Genomic DNA, 16,874 nt, shown 5'->3' on the forward strand with positions numbered 1-16,874 from the left:
GGCTTTTTGGATTGACAATTCGCCGCTAGATGTCCAGGTTGATGACATTCGTAATAGATTATGGGTTTGACTTTAGACACATTATTGGTAATAGCGAGAAATTTAGGAAAGTTGGAATTTGGCTGGAAAGATGGCTTAGGATTTGGATTTATGTTTGATGGTAAAGCAAGGGGTCGTGTCTAAGATTTACGGAATGAAGATGGAAGGAAACTGTTTTGATTGAATCTTTGAAAATTTGAATTGAATTGTTTTGAACCAAAGTTACCATTAGTTTGAAATTGTTGTGGTCGCTTCTCTCGTCCTCGAATTTTGTCTTCAGTATCATGGGCCAAGGAAATTGCATCTTCGAGAGTCATTGACTTGAACATGTTCACCTCCGCATAAAAATGTCCAAGTAAGCCAGACATAAACTTGCGTTTATGGGTTGCCTCAGGTACATCTTCGAGAATTCAAAGTTGCAATAAAGCATTCCAAAAATGCTCGGTATATTGTGAAATAGGCTCCCAATCCCTCTGTTGCAAAAGATCCCATTGTTTGATTGCTTTTTCATGGAATTGGGGTGGAAGGAAATTCTGCAAAATTTTCTTTTGGAAAGTCTCCCAAGTAGTAGGACAATCAATGCTCTTGCGGACAACAGTCCACCATAGGGATGCTCTGTCCACTAGATGATTAGTGACACACTTAATTTTGTCTTTCTCAGCATACTATTCTTCATGGAAATAATCATCAAATTGATTGATAAAAGCAAGTACATTCTTTCCATTGCATGACCCATTGAAAGGACGAAATTTGAAATTTCTTTTACTTATCTTTGTTTCTTTCTGAATAGATTGCACTTCAAGTGTTGCATTGATCGTACGTCATATAAGATCTTCAGATTGCAATCCATCTTGGTCAGCGGTAGATCATTGCAGATTGGCCAATTGAGCTTGCAAAGTTTGACATGCTCTTCATTCCTCTTGAAGCTGCATCATAATCAAATCCAGGTTTTGCTCCATCGTTGGTTCCAGTAGATCACCTTCGGCCATAAAATCTTCCATGGTTTGATCGGACATCCTGCAAAATTCCAAAGACCTCACACACTCAAAATCTTGTTAGCGGGATGAGCGTAGCTTAAAGTCGGGTTTACAAGGCTTATTTCTTTTTTTTTTAAGTGGCTTTTTGCAGTATTTCTTCTTTGAGGATACTGAATTTGATATCACGGTCGTCTTTCAAAAGGATATTCATGTGTGCAGTCTGCGTATAGCAACCTATTTGCTAGAATTGAACTATATCAATCCACAAGTATGAACAGGGGCTTGCAAAAGATTGAAGACGAGTTTGTGTTTAATCCAGTGGGAGCTGCTGCTATGAGAAGATTTAAAGAACATAATTGTTTTAAGCTTTAGAGAATCTTAAAGCCTTTAAGCTTTGAAAAAGCTTTTTTTTAAATCCAGGACGACGGCATGTCCTAAACGGCGTCGACGGCCGTGAGTGCATGCTGTCGCTGCATATGTTTAAAATTGATTGATTAAGCTATTCTTTATAAAGCTAATCAAGCTTTATAATGAAACTATTTGATAATTGCTTATCTGTATCTCAGAGAAAAAAACTTCTTCTTAAGAGAGCTTCCCGGGTGGTCCTCCAACTGTAGAGGCTGGTCCTTCGCGATCCGTTTGCGTAGCAAGGGGTTCTTCACTGCTAGGAACACGCTAGTATTGACGGATTGCCACAAGAATGACTATAGAGCTCAATCATTCCAGGAGCTCCATCTTCGTGCGAGATGGTAAGCGATTGAAAGCCCTCGATCTCAGCTTCACTCTGATACCACTGGTGCATAGATCGGATGTTGTATGTGTGCATAGTGAGCGCCAGAAGGTCTCCAAGAACAAAAGAACTCTACTTTTGCACAAAAAAAGAGAGAAGACTTGCACGATATAAAGCAAATGACTAATTGGGTACAATCTCCCCCCATGCCTTGTGTGAGCGCTCCACAAAGCATGTATTTGATATATTATTAATCTCCAAGCTAAAAAAATAGCCCAATTTACAATTAGCATGCTTTAGCTTTTGTGTTTACTTTTGTTCCACTAAAAAATTAAAGCGGTTGGGTGTTCAAAGAGTCAGGCTGTGCCCAAATACAATGTCCAATGATAAATATTTAAATCATGCGTCTATGCGCATACAAAATAATAAATAAATGTCAAGTGCTTCAATAAATAAGCGCGTCAAAATAAATATTAGCACCACGTCTAATATGCACGCTCATAAAAAATGATAATTTCTTCTAAATAACTTGAATACACGCTATCGCCTAGTGCTTCCCAACGCCACCGCTGCCTGCTCTACACATCAATTGAAGCATTCACAATTGTTAGGAAATAATAAAATTAAACCGACAAAAGTGAATACCTAGTAGTCTTCAGCTACAAAATAAATAAATTGATTAAAACTCAATCCTAACCTTTTTTTATTACGAGTGCGCACTCTAAACTCATAAATGTCCATTAATTTAAATATGTATTTTGTGGAATCACCCGCTATGGAATCACCCACTTGCACATTAAATTAACAAAATGCTCGAAGAGGACAGGCGTCCCCATCGACTTTTCGCACAAGGAATCCACCTTGTGTATGAGCCCCAACAACAAATATAATTTTATGGAATCCACCGCAAAACCTCATGGAATCCACCATGGAATATGCCTCCTAGCATTAGGGACTTGCATGAGGATATTTACATACAGTAGGCTAAGGCATTTTGTTGTGGAAGGAAAGGAGCACTTGGTGTGTAACCTACATAAGAGCTTATATGATTTGAAACAAGATCCTAAGATATGTTATCATAAGTTTAATGCCTTTATGTTGTCTTAGGGGTACACTAGGAGTGACATGATTACTGTCTATACACTAGGAAGGCTAGGGATAGTAGCCTTATGAGCTTGATTTTTTATGTGGATGACATGCTCGTTACTAGGAATTCTGTCATGGATGTGGATGCTTTAAAGAAAAGATTGCTTGAAACCTTTGACATTAAGGACTCCAGGAATGCTAGTCACATTCTTGATATTATGCAAGATCGAGACTAAAAAAAACTCTATTTGTCTCAAAAGGAATACATTGGGAAGGTATTCAAGCATTTTAATATGGAGAGGGGAAAGGTAATCAATGTTCTATTGCCTCCATATTTGAAACTTGGCCAAGAAGATAGCCCCATGTTAGATGAGTAGAAGGCTGAAATGGCCAATGCTTCATATGCATCTATAGTTGGTAGCTTGATATATGCCATGGTTGTTATATATCCAGACATTGCATATGTAGTGGAAGTGATTAGCAAGTATATGGAAAACCCTGTAAATGTTGATTTTGTAGGTAATATAGACTCTAGGAGGTCTACTATAGGTATTGTCTTCACTTTCATAAGTGGTGCAACCTCTTGGGTCTCTCAATTGTAGCCATGTATAGCTTTATCTATCACTGAGGTAGAGTATGTTGCAACCATGAGGTCTGTAAGGAAGCTATATGGCTTAGTTGTGTAGCGCGAGGCTTGGGCAGCATTGTAGAAAAGGTACCTACATTGCACTTGATAGTCAAAGTGCCATTCAGTTGGCATGGATCATTATCTTTCATGCAGAGATAAAGCACATTGAGGTGAAGTATCACTTGGTCAATAAGGTTTTTAAGGACAAGTGCATTGAGCTTGTCAAGATCCATATGGATGATAAATGCTACAAGTCTCCTTATAAAGAGTTTACATTCTAAGTGCTTTGCACACTCTAGAATGTTGATGGGCATTGGATAGTATGTTTACTTTCTTCTTATACTTCCAGAAAGGCACATTGGCTTTTAAGTGGGAGGTTGTTGGAGTAAAGGCTAATGGCTTATAGCTAGGCAGCATCCCTTGTATACATATACATATTGTACAATTATATATAAGTGAAAATAACAAAGATAAGGATACCATTTATTTTCTAGCCACATAAATCGTGTGTTCTTCTCTCTTTCAATGCTTTTGCACTCCATATATTCTATCTCACGTACCACCGTTGCCTTTCTCTCAAAAACCAGTAGTAGAAGAGCCCTTATGGACTTACATGGAGTATATATGCTTCTTGCACACCATTTCCCAAGTCAACCTAAGATTGTCTCTTCACCTGCTTTGTTGGTCTTCACAATAATGTCCAAAGCTAAGAATTAGATTTTGGGAGAGCTTCTTACCTATTTCTTGTTTGCTTGAATCCTTGATCCTTGTCCTTCAATTTAGCCTTCAAAACAACCTCTAACAATGGTGAGGTTTGGATATCATGACAAAATTCTCATGGTGGGAGGACTTGCTTGAATCACTACACCAAACACACACACACAAGATTCAAGAAAGGCTTGCTCAAGCACATCAAACAAGAGATGGAGACCAAACGTTTTTTCACTATTCTACTTCTTTTTTCTCTGTGCAATGTGCATCAAGAATAAATCATGTATACCATATAGATAAGTGAACTAATGCAAAGCTAGTGCATAACTCACTATAGTTGATGCTAGGAGGCATATTCCACGGTGGATTCCGTGAGGTTTTGCGATGGATTCCATAAAATTATATTTATTGCCGGGGCTCATACACAAGGTGGATTCGTTGTGCAAAAAGTCGATGGGGACGCCTATCCTTTTCGGACATCTTGTTAATTTAATGTGCAAGTGGGTGATTCCATAGTGGGTGATTCCGCAAAATACATATTTAAATTAATAGACATTTATGAGTTTAGAGGGTGCACTTGTAATAAATTAAGGTTAGGATTGAGTTCTAACCAATTTATTTATTTTGTAGCTGAAGACTGCTAGGTATTCACTTTTGTCGGTTTAATTTTATTATTTTCTAACAATTGTGAATGCTTTAGTTGATGTGTAGAGTACACAGCGGTGGCATTGGGAAGCACTGGGCGATAGCGTGTATTCAAGTTATTTAGAAGAAATTATCAATTTTTGATGGCCGCGCATCTTAGGTGTGACACCAATATTTATTTTGATGCACTTATTTATTGAAGCACTTAATATTTATTTATTATTTTTGTATGCGCATGGGCGCACGATTTAAATATTTGTATTGGGCATTGTATTTGGGTACCGCTCAACTCCTTGGGCGCCCAATAGCTTTAATTCTTTAGTGGGACAAAAGCAAACACAAAAGCTAAAGAGCGCTAATTGTAAATTGGGCTATTTTTTGAGCTTGGAGATCAATAATATATCAAATACATGCTTTGTGGAGTGCTCACACAAGGCATGGGGGGAGATTGTACCCAATTAGTCTCTTGCTTTATTTCGTGCAAGCTTTCTCTCTTGTTTTTTGTGCAAAAATAGAGTTATTTTGTTCTTGGGGACCTTCCGCCGCTCACTACATGCGCATACAGCATCTGATCTGTGCACCAGTAATAATCAACTAACACTGTAACTATGCCAATTGTAAGTAAATAAATACAATAGCTAATGAGTTTGTGGCCATGTGAGGATCATGACAACCATTGATGTTTAAGCATAGATATACATACCCATGTAGCTAGCTAGTCCATCAGCAATGTCTACATGTGTTGAGTTTGCCATCTCAACACTTTATTCCTTGCTATGCAACCCATCCCATTTTAATGATGTTATCCCATTTGGCAAAAAGTGGTGAACCAGTCATCTTGTCTCTTTCATTGCAACAACAATTAGTTGGCCAAGCCTTGGTAGATGACACTTTTATTCCCTCAAAGGATTATAGGGACAATGTTTGCAAAGTTATGGGCATACAATCTTTTTTTGCTCTAGCCTTAGGAATGCACATTAATAGCCACAAATCACCTCTCATAAGTTGCATAGAATGAGACTTATTTGTATTAGGTGGTAAGACAAGGTAGCATTGTGAGACAATTGGGATATCATGTGGGTATACAAGTCCTACCTAAGCTATTTCTTGATTGGATTTTAGCTCATATTAGAAATAGATGTATGATATGTCAAGGACTCAATCCAAAAGGAACAAACGTGAGAATATCTAAACGCAAAGATTTTTAGATTGCAAGAAGGGTCTTTGGAAGCTTCAAAACAAGATACTATTGGTCTATGTGGTTGCGAAAGTATTGAACTATTCTAATGCATGTTTGGGTCTATTTTGTGAGCCTTAGACATATTGTTTGATGCTTGATCTCAAGTAAATGGCAAACACTAAATATAGGGGCTAAATCACTGAGCCATGGCCTCAATTTTACAGTCTTTATGTGGATGCATATGCTATACAAGGATTGAGCTCAAGCTCTTATATGATAAATACATTCTACACTCAGGGTTTTATTTGTCTCTTATATTTCTATTGCTTCTTACCGCCTTCTTCTACTAATTTTATTTTCTTTGTGCTATGGACTCTTCTTACCTGAGTCTCAATTGCTTTCAACCATAAATGACATATACCCTAATAAAGTATCATGATGCTTTTTGTATTCCATATCTAGTATCTATATCGTTGCTAATTCCTTTGTTGAATTAGTAGGTGTTTTGTTACAATTCCTAAATGTGATTTGTTTATACTACTTGCTAACATGTAGTACCCTCTACTACGCTTGTTGCTATGCTTATAAGTCATAGTTTTTGAACTTCATCTTTTGGGTGTCTTATTCATGATTCTTTTAACCCATATCCTTTCATGAGACCTTTGCTAATATAAGCCTAGTCAGAGAGAGGGCAAAATACAAAGCGTTCTCTACAATGGAGAGAACTTTAAATGGCAATGATCATCGTTGATATGGAGGCAAGATGGAGAATAAACCTAGCTTTTAGTATCAAAAAACATAAAGCTAAGATTGGAAAAATAGTGTGTGCACATGCGCACGCACGCGCACACACACACACACATACAAAATAGAGTTTTCATCTCATTGTCAATCAAGCCACGTGATCTTGCAAAAACCCAACTAGATTAGTGTCCCAAAGTTCTCACATAAAAGAAAACTAATATTAAATGTCATAGTAGAATAAATAGCAATGCACACTTGTGTGCATCATAAATATTGTCAAATAAAATAGATTGATAAGCATGATTGGAAGGAAAGCACCACTATATAAAATCATAAGTGTTGCATTGTATCAAACCCTTTAGAAGCTTCTTATTAAAAACACTTGATTGAGGGCTTGAAAAGAGCCATAAGAGATCACAGGTCCTTCAAAATCATAAAAATGCAAAACATTTCAATCAAAACATTGAAATCTCACTGTTTTGCCAAAGATTTGCACAATGAAGCTATGCTTAATTGTGAAAGCTCTACATATGTTCATAAGCTAGGGATAGAAACAAGCAAGACTTAGAAATTTCTTAATAAAAAGTATGAGGTTGATTAAAGAGTTTGAGAAGCAAAAGTGCAATAGTTAAAAGACCAAAACTAATAACAATAACAAATACTATTGCTAATTTATATATTTTATCAATATATGTTGTGCAAAAGTCCGAGATGTGTTGTGAGACAAGGCGCTATTTTGTCAGGGTTATTGAAAAATAGTTTCCTTAGTGAAAAATTATAAACCCCAACAACCAAGTGCTATGGCCTCCCCTTGTTGTAGGGACAACTGGATCATTATAAGGGTTTACGTTGATGGATTTCCTAAAGGAGAAAGATCCATACGCAAAGTGCTAGTAAGAAGGATTGATGATTAAAACTAATAGTATATCCACATGTAAACTTGTCAAATATTTTAGATGTTAAATAAGTTGAGATTCGATTCCCTCCTACTTTCTAAAATTGTAGTCACCTTTACTTTTAAATGCAAGTAATGACTAAACGTGTGGCAAGACTCTAAAGATTTGAGGCCTTTTGGAAACATAGGTGTCAATGGAATACTCTTAAGTCTTCTCTCACAGTATGGCAAGCAAAAGAATGCAGTGCTTACCAATGTGCTAGGAGCTCGAGGCGTTCGTTCTTCTCCGAAGTGGACAAGCAAGGGCGGAACACAGGGACATGCTGCCTTACGGGAGGATGAAGGGCCTGCTCCAACGAAGGCAGGCTGTTTTAGTAGCCTTCTCCAGGTCAACTCATCATCATTGTCGTTGTCATCCTCATCATCAGGATGGTCCATTGGCGGTGGACCTTCCTCACCTCCAGCAGCATCCCTCCAGAAGCCGAACATTTGCATCCTTCATCCGAGGCACCGCCTGTGTTTCCCAAGTCTCACAACAGGACATGCTTCCATGGCAATGCTCCATGCTTGCCATGCTCAAGTCCGTGTTCCTGACATCTTCTAGTGCTGCATTGTGCTGCTGTCGCACAATACACTCATCATCACCGGTCTCTCGAGGCCTTGTTTACCATGATACTGCAGATCGACCCCCACGATTGCTTGTTGTACAGCCTCGACTCTATCCTCAAGCGGTGTTGAGAGCGCGGTTGCACGAGGCGTTGAGATTGGCAGATTCATTGGAAGGCTTGCGCAAGGAACAGGAAGAGAGAACAGATAAAGATTTGCCACCCTATGTTTTGGTTCAGAGTCCTGACAGTTCGAAAGGAAAAAAAAGACGCAAGCGAGTGCGTGCAGGTAGATAACACTTTTCAGGAATGCATGACCAAAACAGTTTTATGGAAAATTGAAGAAGTTACTGAGGCTTGCATACGTTTATGATTGTAATTGGCAGATGCATATTTTGGATCGGGCACAGTTGAAAATGTGCGTGCACACATTTTGGCAGCTGAATCACAGGTTGTGACTCTCTGGTAGGATCATAGCTCAAAGCCAAAGAGGAGGGAGGGAGGCAGATTGCTTTTTGGTGGTCAATATGAATGTCTAGTCAGAAGTTTCAAGTATCTTTTGTTGGTGTTCAATGAAAACATTTTCTAAATGTAGCATAGCGTACGTACAATTCTGTTAGGAGGAATCTCCAACGCATTTGATCTTTGTGGCTGTAACTGCTGCCCAAAGAAATCAGACCTTAGAGTGTTGCCAGACGATTAGTATCCATTGGATCTTTCACAACATTAAGACAATAGGCTTAGAGAGGAGCTTTGAGGTCAAATTGCAGCTGCCATCGTTAGAGCTTTTCATCTAGCCTTCACTAGCTACCACTATCCACTATTGAAGAAAGGAGGCAATATTTTCTCTTTAATCACTATTGTGATCAAAGTTGGGCCACACTATTGGATAGAGGACTTACCTATCTTAGGATTAGAGTAGTAGTACATTTTGAGAGAGATGGCAGATCGATCTAAGCCTGATCACCTACTAGATAGATGGATGGAGACATTAGCTTATCAAAGGAGGCCTCTTTGGAGGTTTTCGTTGTCATAAATAGATCATCTTGGTTCTTTTTTTAGAAGGCTAGATAACAACTTCAAGGCTAGGGAGATATCCGTCTTCCTATGGCTATTAGCTCAGTAGTTAGTGCATGGCTTGGGTATGGTAAAGTCCTAGGGACTTGGTCACATGTGTGGGATGTGGTGAGCCATAGGTGACATAGAGCCATTGCATATGAGATTATCATATAGCTTAGAAGGTATGGAAGAGAGTCCTCATGATGGTTTTTCATGGCTTATGAGAGACCATGGTTATGACTTGGGGGCCATAGCTTGGATCACAGGTAAGAGGCGTAGCATGTGGATATAATGCTTTTAAAGGGAGCTACTCCTTTCTCATGATTGGCTAGCACTTGAGCAAGATCCCCACTTTAGACTACTCATAGGTAGAGAGGACTAAGGGATACTATCCTAGATGGGAGTTGATTGCTAACATCATTCCCTAGTATATCTGGAGCACAAGGTGTAGTGATGCTATAGACCTCTAGGATATCTCCATTGCAGAGACTTTCTCAAGGATTTGGACAAAGGTATCATACTCCACATGCTTTATATTTTACGTTAGGGGGATTTTCTTTGAGGTGTTATTCATGTATTTTTCTTATCTTTAAAAAAATGCCACTTAGAATCAGCCTAAAATTGACTTGCAAATTGTGGGCAATTTCTTTTTGGTTCTCATATAAGCCAAAACATTATGTAGAAAAAACTTATGTATGGAAGCTGAGAGTTTTTTGCAGGATAATTGGCTTAGAAAGTTTTAAAAAGGGGATCATGGCCTGGGCCACTCCTTCACCCGTTACTCTCAATGGCTGCCATCAGCCCTTGCCATTGTCATCGTCATTGTCGTCATCATCATCATCATTGTTGTTGTCATTGTTGCTGCCATTCATTATCTCCTTGTCGCCATAGTGAGGTGCACCCACGCAACACCACCCCAAGAGTGAGATGCTGCTGTCTATACCTTTGGTGTGATCAAATCTCAATCAAATATTACCATCAACTTTTGGTTGTCACCCTGGTGTTTGTGTTTTTGTTGGCTGCACTTGTGTTTTTTGATCTAGCTGTTGCTCCAACCTTACATCATGTCATCACCCTTGCAAGACATAGTTGTTTCTAGAAGTGTTTGAATCTAAATTAGATGTTTGAAAACATTGGTGAACATGAAGTATGATATGGGGATTTCAGACGTGGCATGATTTTGGGGCAAATTTTTTGAAAAAAAGTGAGAAAATATGCCACCAGGTGTTCGAAGTTAGACGTAAACTGATTTATGGTGAGAAAAAGCATCAACTCATCTTCATGGACTCTTATAGCTTACACAACCTTTAAAAAGATCCACTTGTGTGGAAAATCATATTTGTCTAGTATTTTAGGTATTCTGGGTAAGTTTTTTTCTCTTGCAACATTTGTACATTGTAGTTTGCAACTAGCTTGTAGTATTAAAGTTGAAGACCTCACACACACACACACACACACACACACACACACACACACAAATGTTGATGCATTATGTCAAATTTGGAAGATGCTTCTTATGTGAGTGTAGTAATTTAGATGCATCAAATGTGATAGTGCTATTATTAGGTTATCTAGCTCTCTAGCATATGTGAGCAAAAAAAAGGAAGTATTGAAGTCATAGGGTGCTTTGCTCAAAAGCTTGGGAGCTATGAGCACACAAGGAGGCAAACATTGCTGTTCATTGCTTCTTCTATGCACAAGATGTTTCCTTTTGAAAAGTGAAGAGCTTGTATTCTCTTGGTACGGTGAAGCCAATAGGGTAAGTTGGTCAAAGTTATAACCTCCTTATCATAGAAGCTTGCATACAAATGACCGTGTGGATAAAGTTAATGCATTAATTGTAATTTTCTTAATACTTGGAAACAAGAGATATGGCTATAGCATTTCTTCTAATGGATGGTTAGATGTGAGACATAGATTCATTATCAATGTCATGACTACATCAATTTATGGCTTTGTTGTTTTAAAAGTAGTTGGCACAAGTTAGGATCATAAGTCCGGTGAGTACACATTTGGCATCTTGAAAGATATAATTCTTAATATTGGGCTGGAATATGTGGTGCAAGTCTGTATAAACAATGTCTCAAAGGTGCAGGCTAAAGATTTGATCAAGAGTGGCCTAACATATTTTGTAGTAGATGCATGTACTACTGTTTGAATATTCTATTGGAAGACAATGGCAAGCCTGCATAAATTGTCTCCATTACGACTCAAGCAAATAAAGTTGTGACACTTGTTATAGGTAGGGACACTAAGCACTATTTACAACAATTAACAAATTCACAAAACTGAAATGCGCACTTTACCATATAATCTTGGACATTGGACATCTAGTTGGCCTCGAAAGTGGCCCCCTTTCGGTATTTTTTTAACTTAATTGAAGAATAAGTTGATGCACAATGGGATTTTCCCAATCCCTTTCGGTATTTCAACTCCCCTTGTCCAAAATGACCAGTAAGTCTTCAATTTGATTTGCCCCTTGATTCAGGAAATTAATTAGCCTTCATCCGCTATGATGGAGATGGAAAATGCCCCAAATTCATTGATTTGTTGGTCCCTCCACTTGAATTTGACTAAAAATAGCTTTAACCCTGTTGAATCCAAGTCTTTGGAGCTTTCAATTTTTGGTACGCTTCTCGAGGTTGCTGTGCTAAACCCTCATTTCTGCTGTAGATTAGGGTTTACAACAGAGAAATTTGAAATTTCTCAGCCTCTTTTGATCTCAATGCTGTGATCTTCGTATTGAGGAGAGAAAATTTAGACTTTCTTTGCGAAGAGCTTAAGAAAATTTGTCATTTACTGTTGCTGCCTTGTCTCAATAGCTTGTAGATGCAAAGAATTGAAGAAAAGCAGTCATTTACTGCTGTTGCCCTGTCTCAATAGCCTGTAGATGCTGTCACATGTTGTTGATTAGTCTTTTCCTGTCCCTAGCTACGTGAGAAGGTCCTCCAATGGCTGCAATTCAGACCAATAGTATCTTCTGCATCTCTCTTATAGGTTGAATACACTAAAATGTCTCTCTCTAGTCTCTAAAGACGTTTTTCAGTCTTGCATGGCCATTTTTGATAAGTGGCAGTCTTCCCAAATAGCTTTTTCAGCATTATTCATAATTAAATATTAATTTTTTATTTTTAAATATTAAAAATTAATCTAATAATTATTTTGGTGGCTTGAAAAGTAATATGATCGACCAATAATTAAATTGGTTAGGCAAGTTCCATTCTGGAGTGTCTCTGCGCCATCTTTGACCATCAGATTGGCATAAGATATCTTTAAATGTCACTTCTCTAGTGTCACCAACTGACACTTATGGCCAAATGAATGACCTAGGTCAACAACTGGCACCAAATACCACCAAGTACTTGTGCGGTATAACTTATAGCAACTTTTATCTTTGACATCCCATGATTTCCTTAGGTCCCGGACTCGTAAATTTACTCTAAACCCAGTTACACCTCACATGTGCAACATTTACTTAACCACACGATTAAAAATTAATCCACATGTGAAGTAAGGTTTCAAAAATACATGTCCTCATGATAACCCTCCCCCCTAAAATCCTTACAATTGTCCTCGATTGCACTGCTAGATGCATCAAAAGCAAAATAGTGGATTGGAATTTTCACAAGGCATCATAGTTAACACAACATTGCGCACTGTTGCTTAACCATTCCATATGCCCAACACTAATGAAAATTACCAGCCAATCATAACATAACATAAAACTCACAAAGAATCTTAAAAACATTGCCAGATTATCATGTGACATGTCTATTTCTCATGAGCTCCACTCATCTGGCAAAACCAAACCATAGCATAGCATAACCAAGCATAAACCATGGCTAAAACAACAAAGGCATCATAATATATGTTGTTGTCCATGGAACTAGATGTAGACAATTGAAAATTTTGCATAATCTGATCATAAACTGATCGCTTGCTGATCTGAGAACTGATCACAACTCCAAATTGATCACAAACTCATTGCAAAAACTGACTAGCAATCAATGCAAAAACTGATCCAAAGGTAACATAAATGGTTTTGAAGCTGATAAAAAATTGAGCTGAAACTGATTAGAATTTTTGTTTCAAAATTGAGGCAAAATTCATGCCAAATTGATCATAAGTTGATACAAAAGTAAAGTTTCAGTACTCTAGTGAAACTTATACTCATCTGCATACATCTCATAGTGACTAGTACACTAAGTAGTGACCTCATGGCAAACATATTGTTGATGCAGTACCTTGGATGCATGCTAAATGCATCTAAGATCCACTACATACGAGAGCTGTCCTTAATTGGAGGAGTGGAAGTGCTATCTCCCCTTTGAGTATCAGACAATATTTTGAATCCTTGCTCTATTGAACCTGACAGAGCCCGAACTAAAGTCAGCTCTAACTAAAAGGCATTTAGATAAAGCTGCAACAATTGAGGATGGTTTGCCAAGTCATCCTCTTCCATCCATTTGGTATCCATTGGTGAATAATTCTGAAATTTCACCAAGTATCTCTTGTTAACTTTACCTTTCACATTCTTTCCTTATGTTCCAAAATTTGCTTGGGTACCAAAATCTCATCCAGCTCCTCAACCTCAGGCTAAATTTCAGCAGATATATCATTTGGCACATCACCATGAAAAGGCTTCAACAAATTGACATGAAAGGCATTGCGTATCCGCAAATGTGTTGGTAATTTCAGTTGATATGCGATATCGTTGATCTTCTCCAACATTGGGAAGGGCCCATAGTATCTCATACTCAACTTCGAATATGATCTTTCTTTTCCTTTCATATTTTTTAGCCTTGCCTTTCAAAATGCAGCAATACATAATCACCCTCTGCAAACTGCAAAGCATGTCTGTGGCGATTAGTTGCTCTCTTTTACTTTTCTTGCGATATCTGAAGTGCATATTTTATCTTTGCATCTACATCCAAGTTTTCCACATAATGATCAATCTCAAAGATCTTATCCTTAGTTTGCAAAATAGGTGGTACCTTCTTGCTACCCTCTATCACCTCAAATGGAGCTTTGCTCGTAGAACTATGCACTGTGTTGTAAGCAAACTCAACCCAGGGCAAATACTACTCCCATTGTGTCTTGTGGTGTGAAACATAGCACCTCAAAAGATCTCACTGTGGAATTTGTTTTTTGCTTGCGGATGGAAGGATGATGATTTTGAGGTGCTATGTGTCAGACCATAAGACATAGTGGGAACAATATTTGCCATTGGTGGAACAATGCGGTGCATAGTTCCATTGGCAAAGCTCCATTTAAGGTCGTTGAGGGTGGCAAGAAGGTATCACCTATTTTACACACTAAGGATAAAATCTTTGAGGTTGTTCACGGTGTGGAAAGCTTGGATACAACCTATGCAAAGATAAAGCATGCAGTTTAGAGATCTCTAGAAAAACAAAAGAAGACAGTTGATCGCCATAGATGTGCCTTGTACTTCACATAGGGTGATTATGTATTGCTGCGATTTGAAAAGGCAAGGTTGAAAAAGATGAAAGGTAGAGAGAGATTGTATTCGAAGTTGAGTATGAGATACTATGGGTCCTTTCAAGTATTGGAGAGGATCGACGATGTTGCATATTGGCTGAAATTACCTCCACATTAGTGGATACACAATGCCTTTCATGTTAGTTTGTTAAGGGCTTTTCGTGATGATATCCTAGAAGATATATTTGCTGAAATTCAGTCTGAGGCTGAGGAGCTGGATGAGATATTGTTACCTGGCCAGATTTTCACACATAAAGAAAGAAGGATTAGAGGTAAAGTTTCTAGAAGATATTTGGTGAAGTTTCAAAACTATTCACCAATGGATGCTAAATGGATGGAAGAGGATGTCTTGGCAGACCATCCACAGCTCTTACAATTTCACCTCTAGATGCCTTTTAGTTAGAGCTAACTTTGGATCGGGCTCAGTCAGGTTTAACAGAGCAGGGTTCCAGAGTAGTGCTTGATGCTCAAAAGGGAGGTAGCTCTAGAACTATACATTTGTATCAGCTTTTGATCACTTTGCAATTAGCTTTTGCATTCAGTTTGTGATCAATTTGGGATCACATTTGCAGCAGTTTGTGATCCAATTTCAGATAAGCATACGATTAGTTTATGCTTAGTTTTCAATGGTTTTCAGCTTGTTTTATGGGCAACAACATGTTTAATGAATGCCATTGACAATTCAGCCATCGTTTAGGCTTAGTTTATGCTTTACTATGGCTCTTTAGTTTGAACAATTGAGAAACATGAGAAATGGATGCATCCAATGCGCTTCTAGTAATACTTTTGGACTATTTTTTAGTTTTATGTTATGTTTATACTGGTTGGGAAATTTTCAGCAAGTGTTGGGCATATGGCATAGTTCAATAGCACTGACCAATGTCGTGTTGATTGTTATGCCATATGGGAATTCTATAGTATACTTTTGCTTTGGCACAATGTAGTGCAATCGAGGACGATTCTAGGGATTTCAAGGGGGAGGTTTGTCACGAGGACGTGAAATTTTTGAGATGCTTTGCTTTTGCTAGAAGCATTTGATTAATTTAATAATCAAATGCACAATGTTGTAAGGCACATGTGACGCACATGGCAGATATTTTACGGTAATAGGGTAAGGACCTTGAGGAAGCAATGGGTGTTAAAGGCAAAAGTTGTGACAAGTTGCCAATCGGGTTTTGAGTGTCAATTTGGCCCTAGGACAATTAATTGGCCAATAAGTGTCAGTGGTGACACTAGGGACTATGCAGTAAGTAATTAATTTGTGCATGTCCAAGGGTTAATTAAGGCAGGGGACCACTTGGGATTGCAAATGGTCTAGCTAATTAAATTGTGGATGGGCACATCTAATTTTGGGCAGGGTCAGAAGGGCTGAAGTTAATTTTCAGAATTAATAAATTTTGAAAATTAATTAAATGACTGGAATTTGCTGGAAAATGGGATTAGAAGGCTGCCGCTTGTTGGCAAAAATACCCATGCAATGGGGGAGAAGGCTGTTTGGGGGCTATAGAGGTTGATTCGGTTCATGTTGGTTGAGAGAGAGAGAGAGCATGCTGAAGCAATCTCCGTGCCAGGGAACCCATACAAACATTGGGATCCATCTAATCATTCAATTTCTCTCAATACCCTGTTTTTCGCAAGTGTACTTAATTTTACTCATATGAACGCCTTTTAAAAACCAATTATTATTATAGAAAGCATGCTAATCAAGCATTTAGAAAGTATTTTTTCTCATTTTTTCAGCAAGAACACTTAGAGAGAGAGAGAGAGAGAGAGAGAGAGAGAGAGAGAGAGAGAGAGAGAGAGAGATGCTGATCAGATTTTGGAGCTATGGACAGCATTGTGGAGTAGGCGAGAGTAGTCAGAGGTCTTCAGGTGGCGGATGCACTTATTTGGGGCTGGCAACAACATTCTGAAGGCTCCCGATAGCAAGCGATTGCATTAAATCTTGATTAGAGCAGAAATTAGGGTCTACAAGTTACCTTGGGACCCATGCGAGCAATTGGAGGCATAGTGAAATCAGCTCTTGGAATTGAAGGAATTGCCAGGGATTTCATATGCCAGCCCATCCTATTTGAT

General features: G+C 38.3%; 1 protein-coding gene across 1 annotated transcript in view; it reads left to right on the forward strand.

Annotated features, from left to right (window-relative positions):
• Nucleotides 1-7,814: 7,814 nt before the first annotated feature.
• The window catches only part of LOC148035921 (GTP-binding protein, HflX), a 107,316-nt gene continuing 98,256 nt past the window's right edge, over nucleotides 7,815-16,874 (forward strand). Inside the window, exons 1-2 of the mRNA XM_087677921.1 lie at nucleotides 7,815-8,529; nucleotides 8,627-8,691. Of these exons, the coding sequence (XP_087534047.1) occupies nucleotides 7,956-8,529; nucleotides 8,627-8,691 (639 nt within the window). The 5' untranslated portion in view covers nucleotides 7,815-7,955. The remainder of the gene's footprint in view (nucleotides 8,530-8,626; nucleotides 8,692-16,874) is intronic.

Source organism: Lygodium microphyllum, chromosome 5, assembly GCF_053477565.2.
Source record: "Lygodium microphyllum isolate KBCC chromosome 5, Lygodium_microphyllum_v1.1.10, whole genome shotgun sequence".
NCBI lineage: Eukaryota > Viridiplantae > Streptophyta > Polypodiopsida > Schizaeales > Lygodiaceae > Lygodium > Lygodium microphyllum.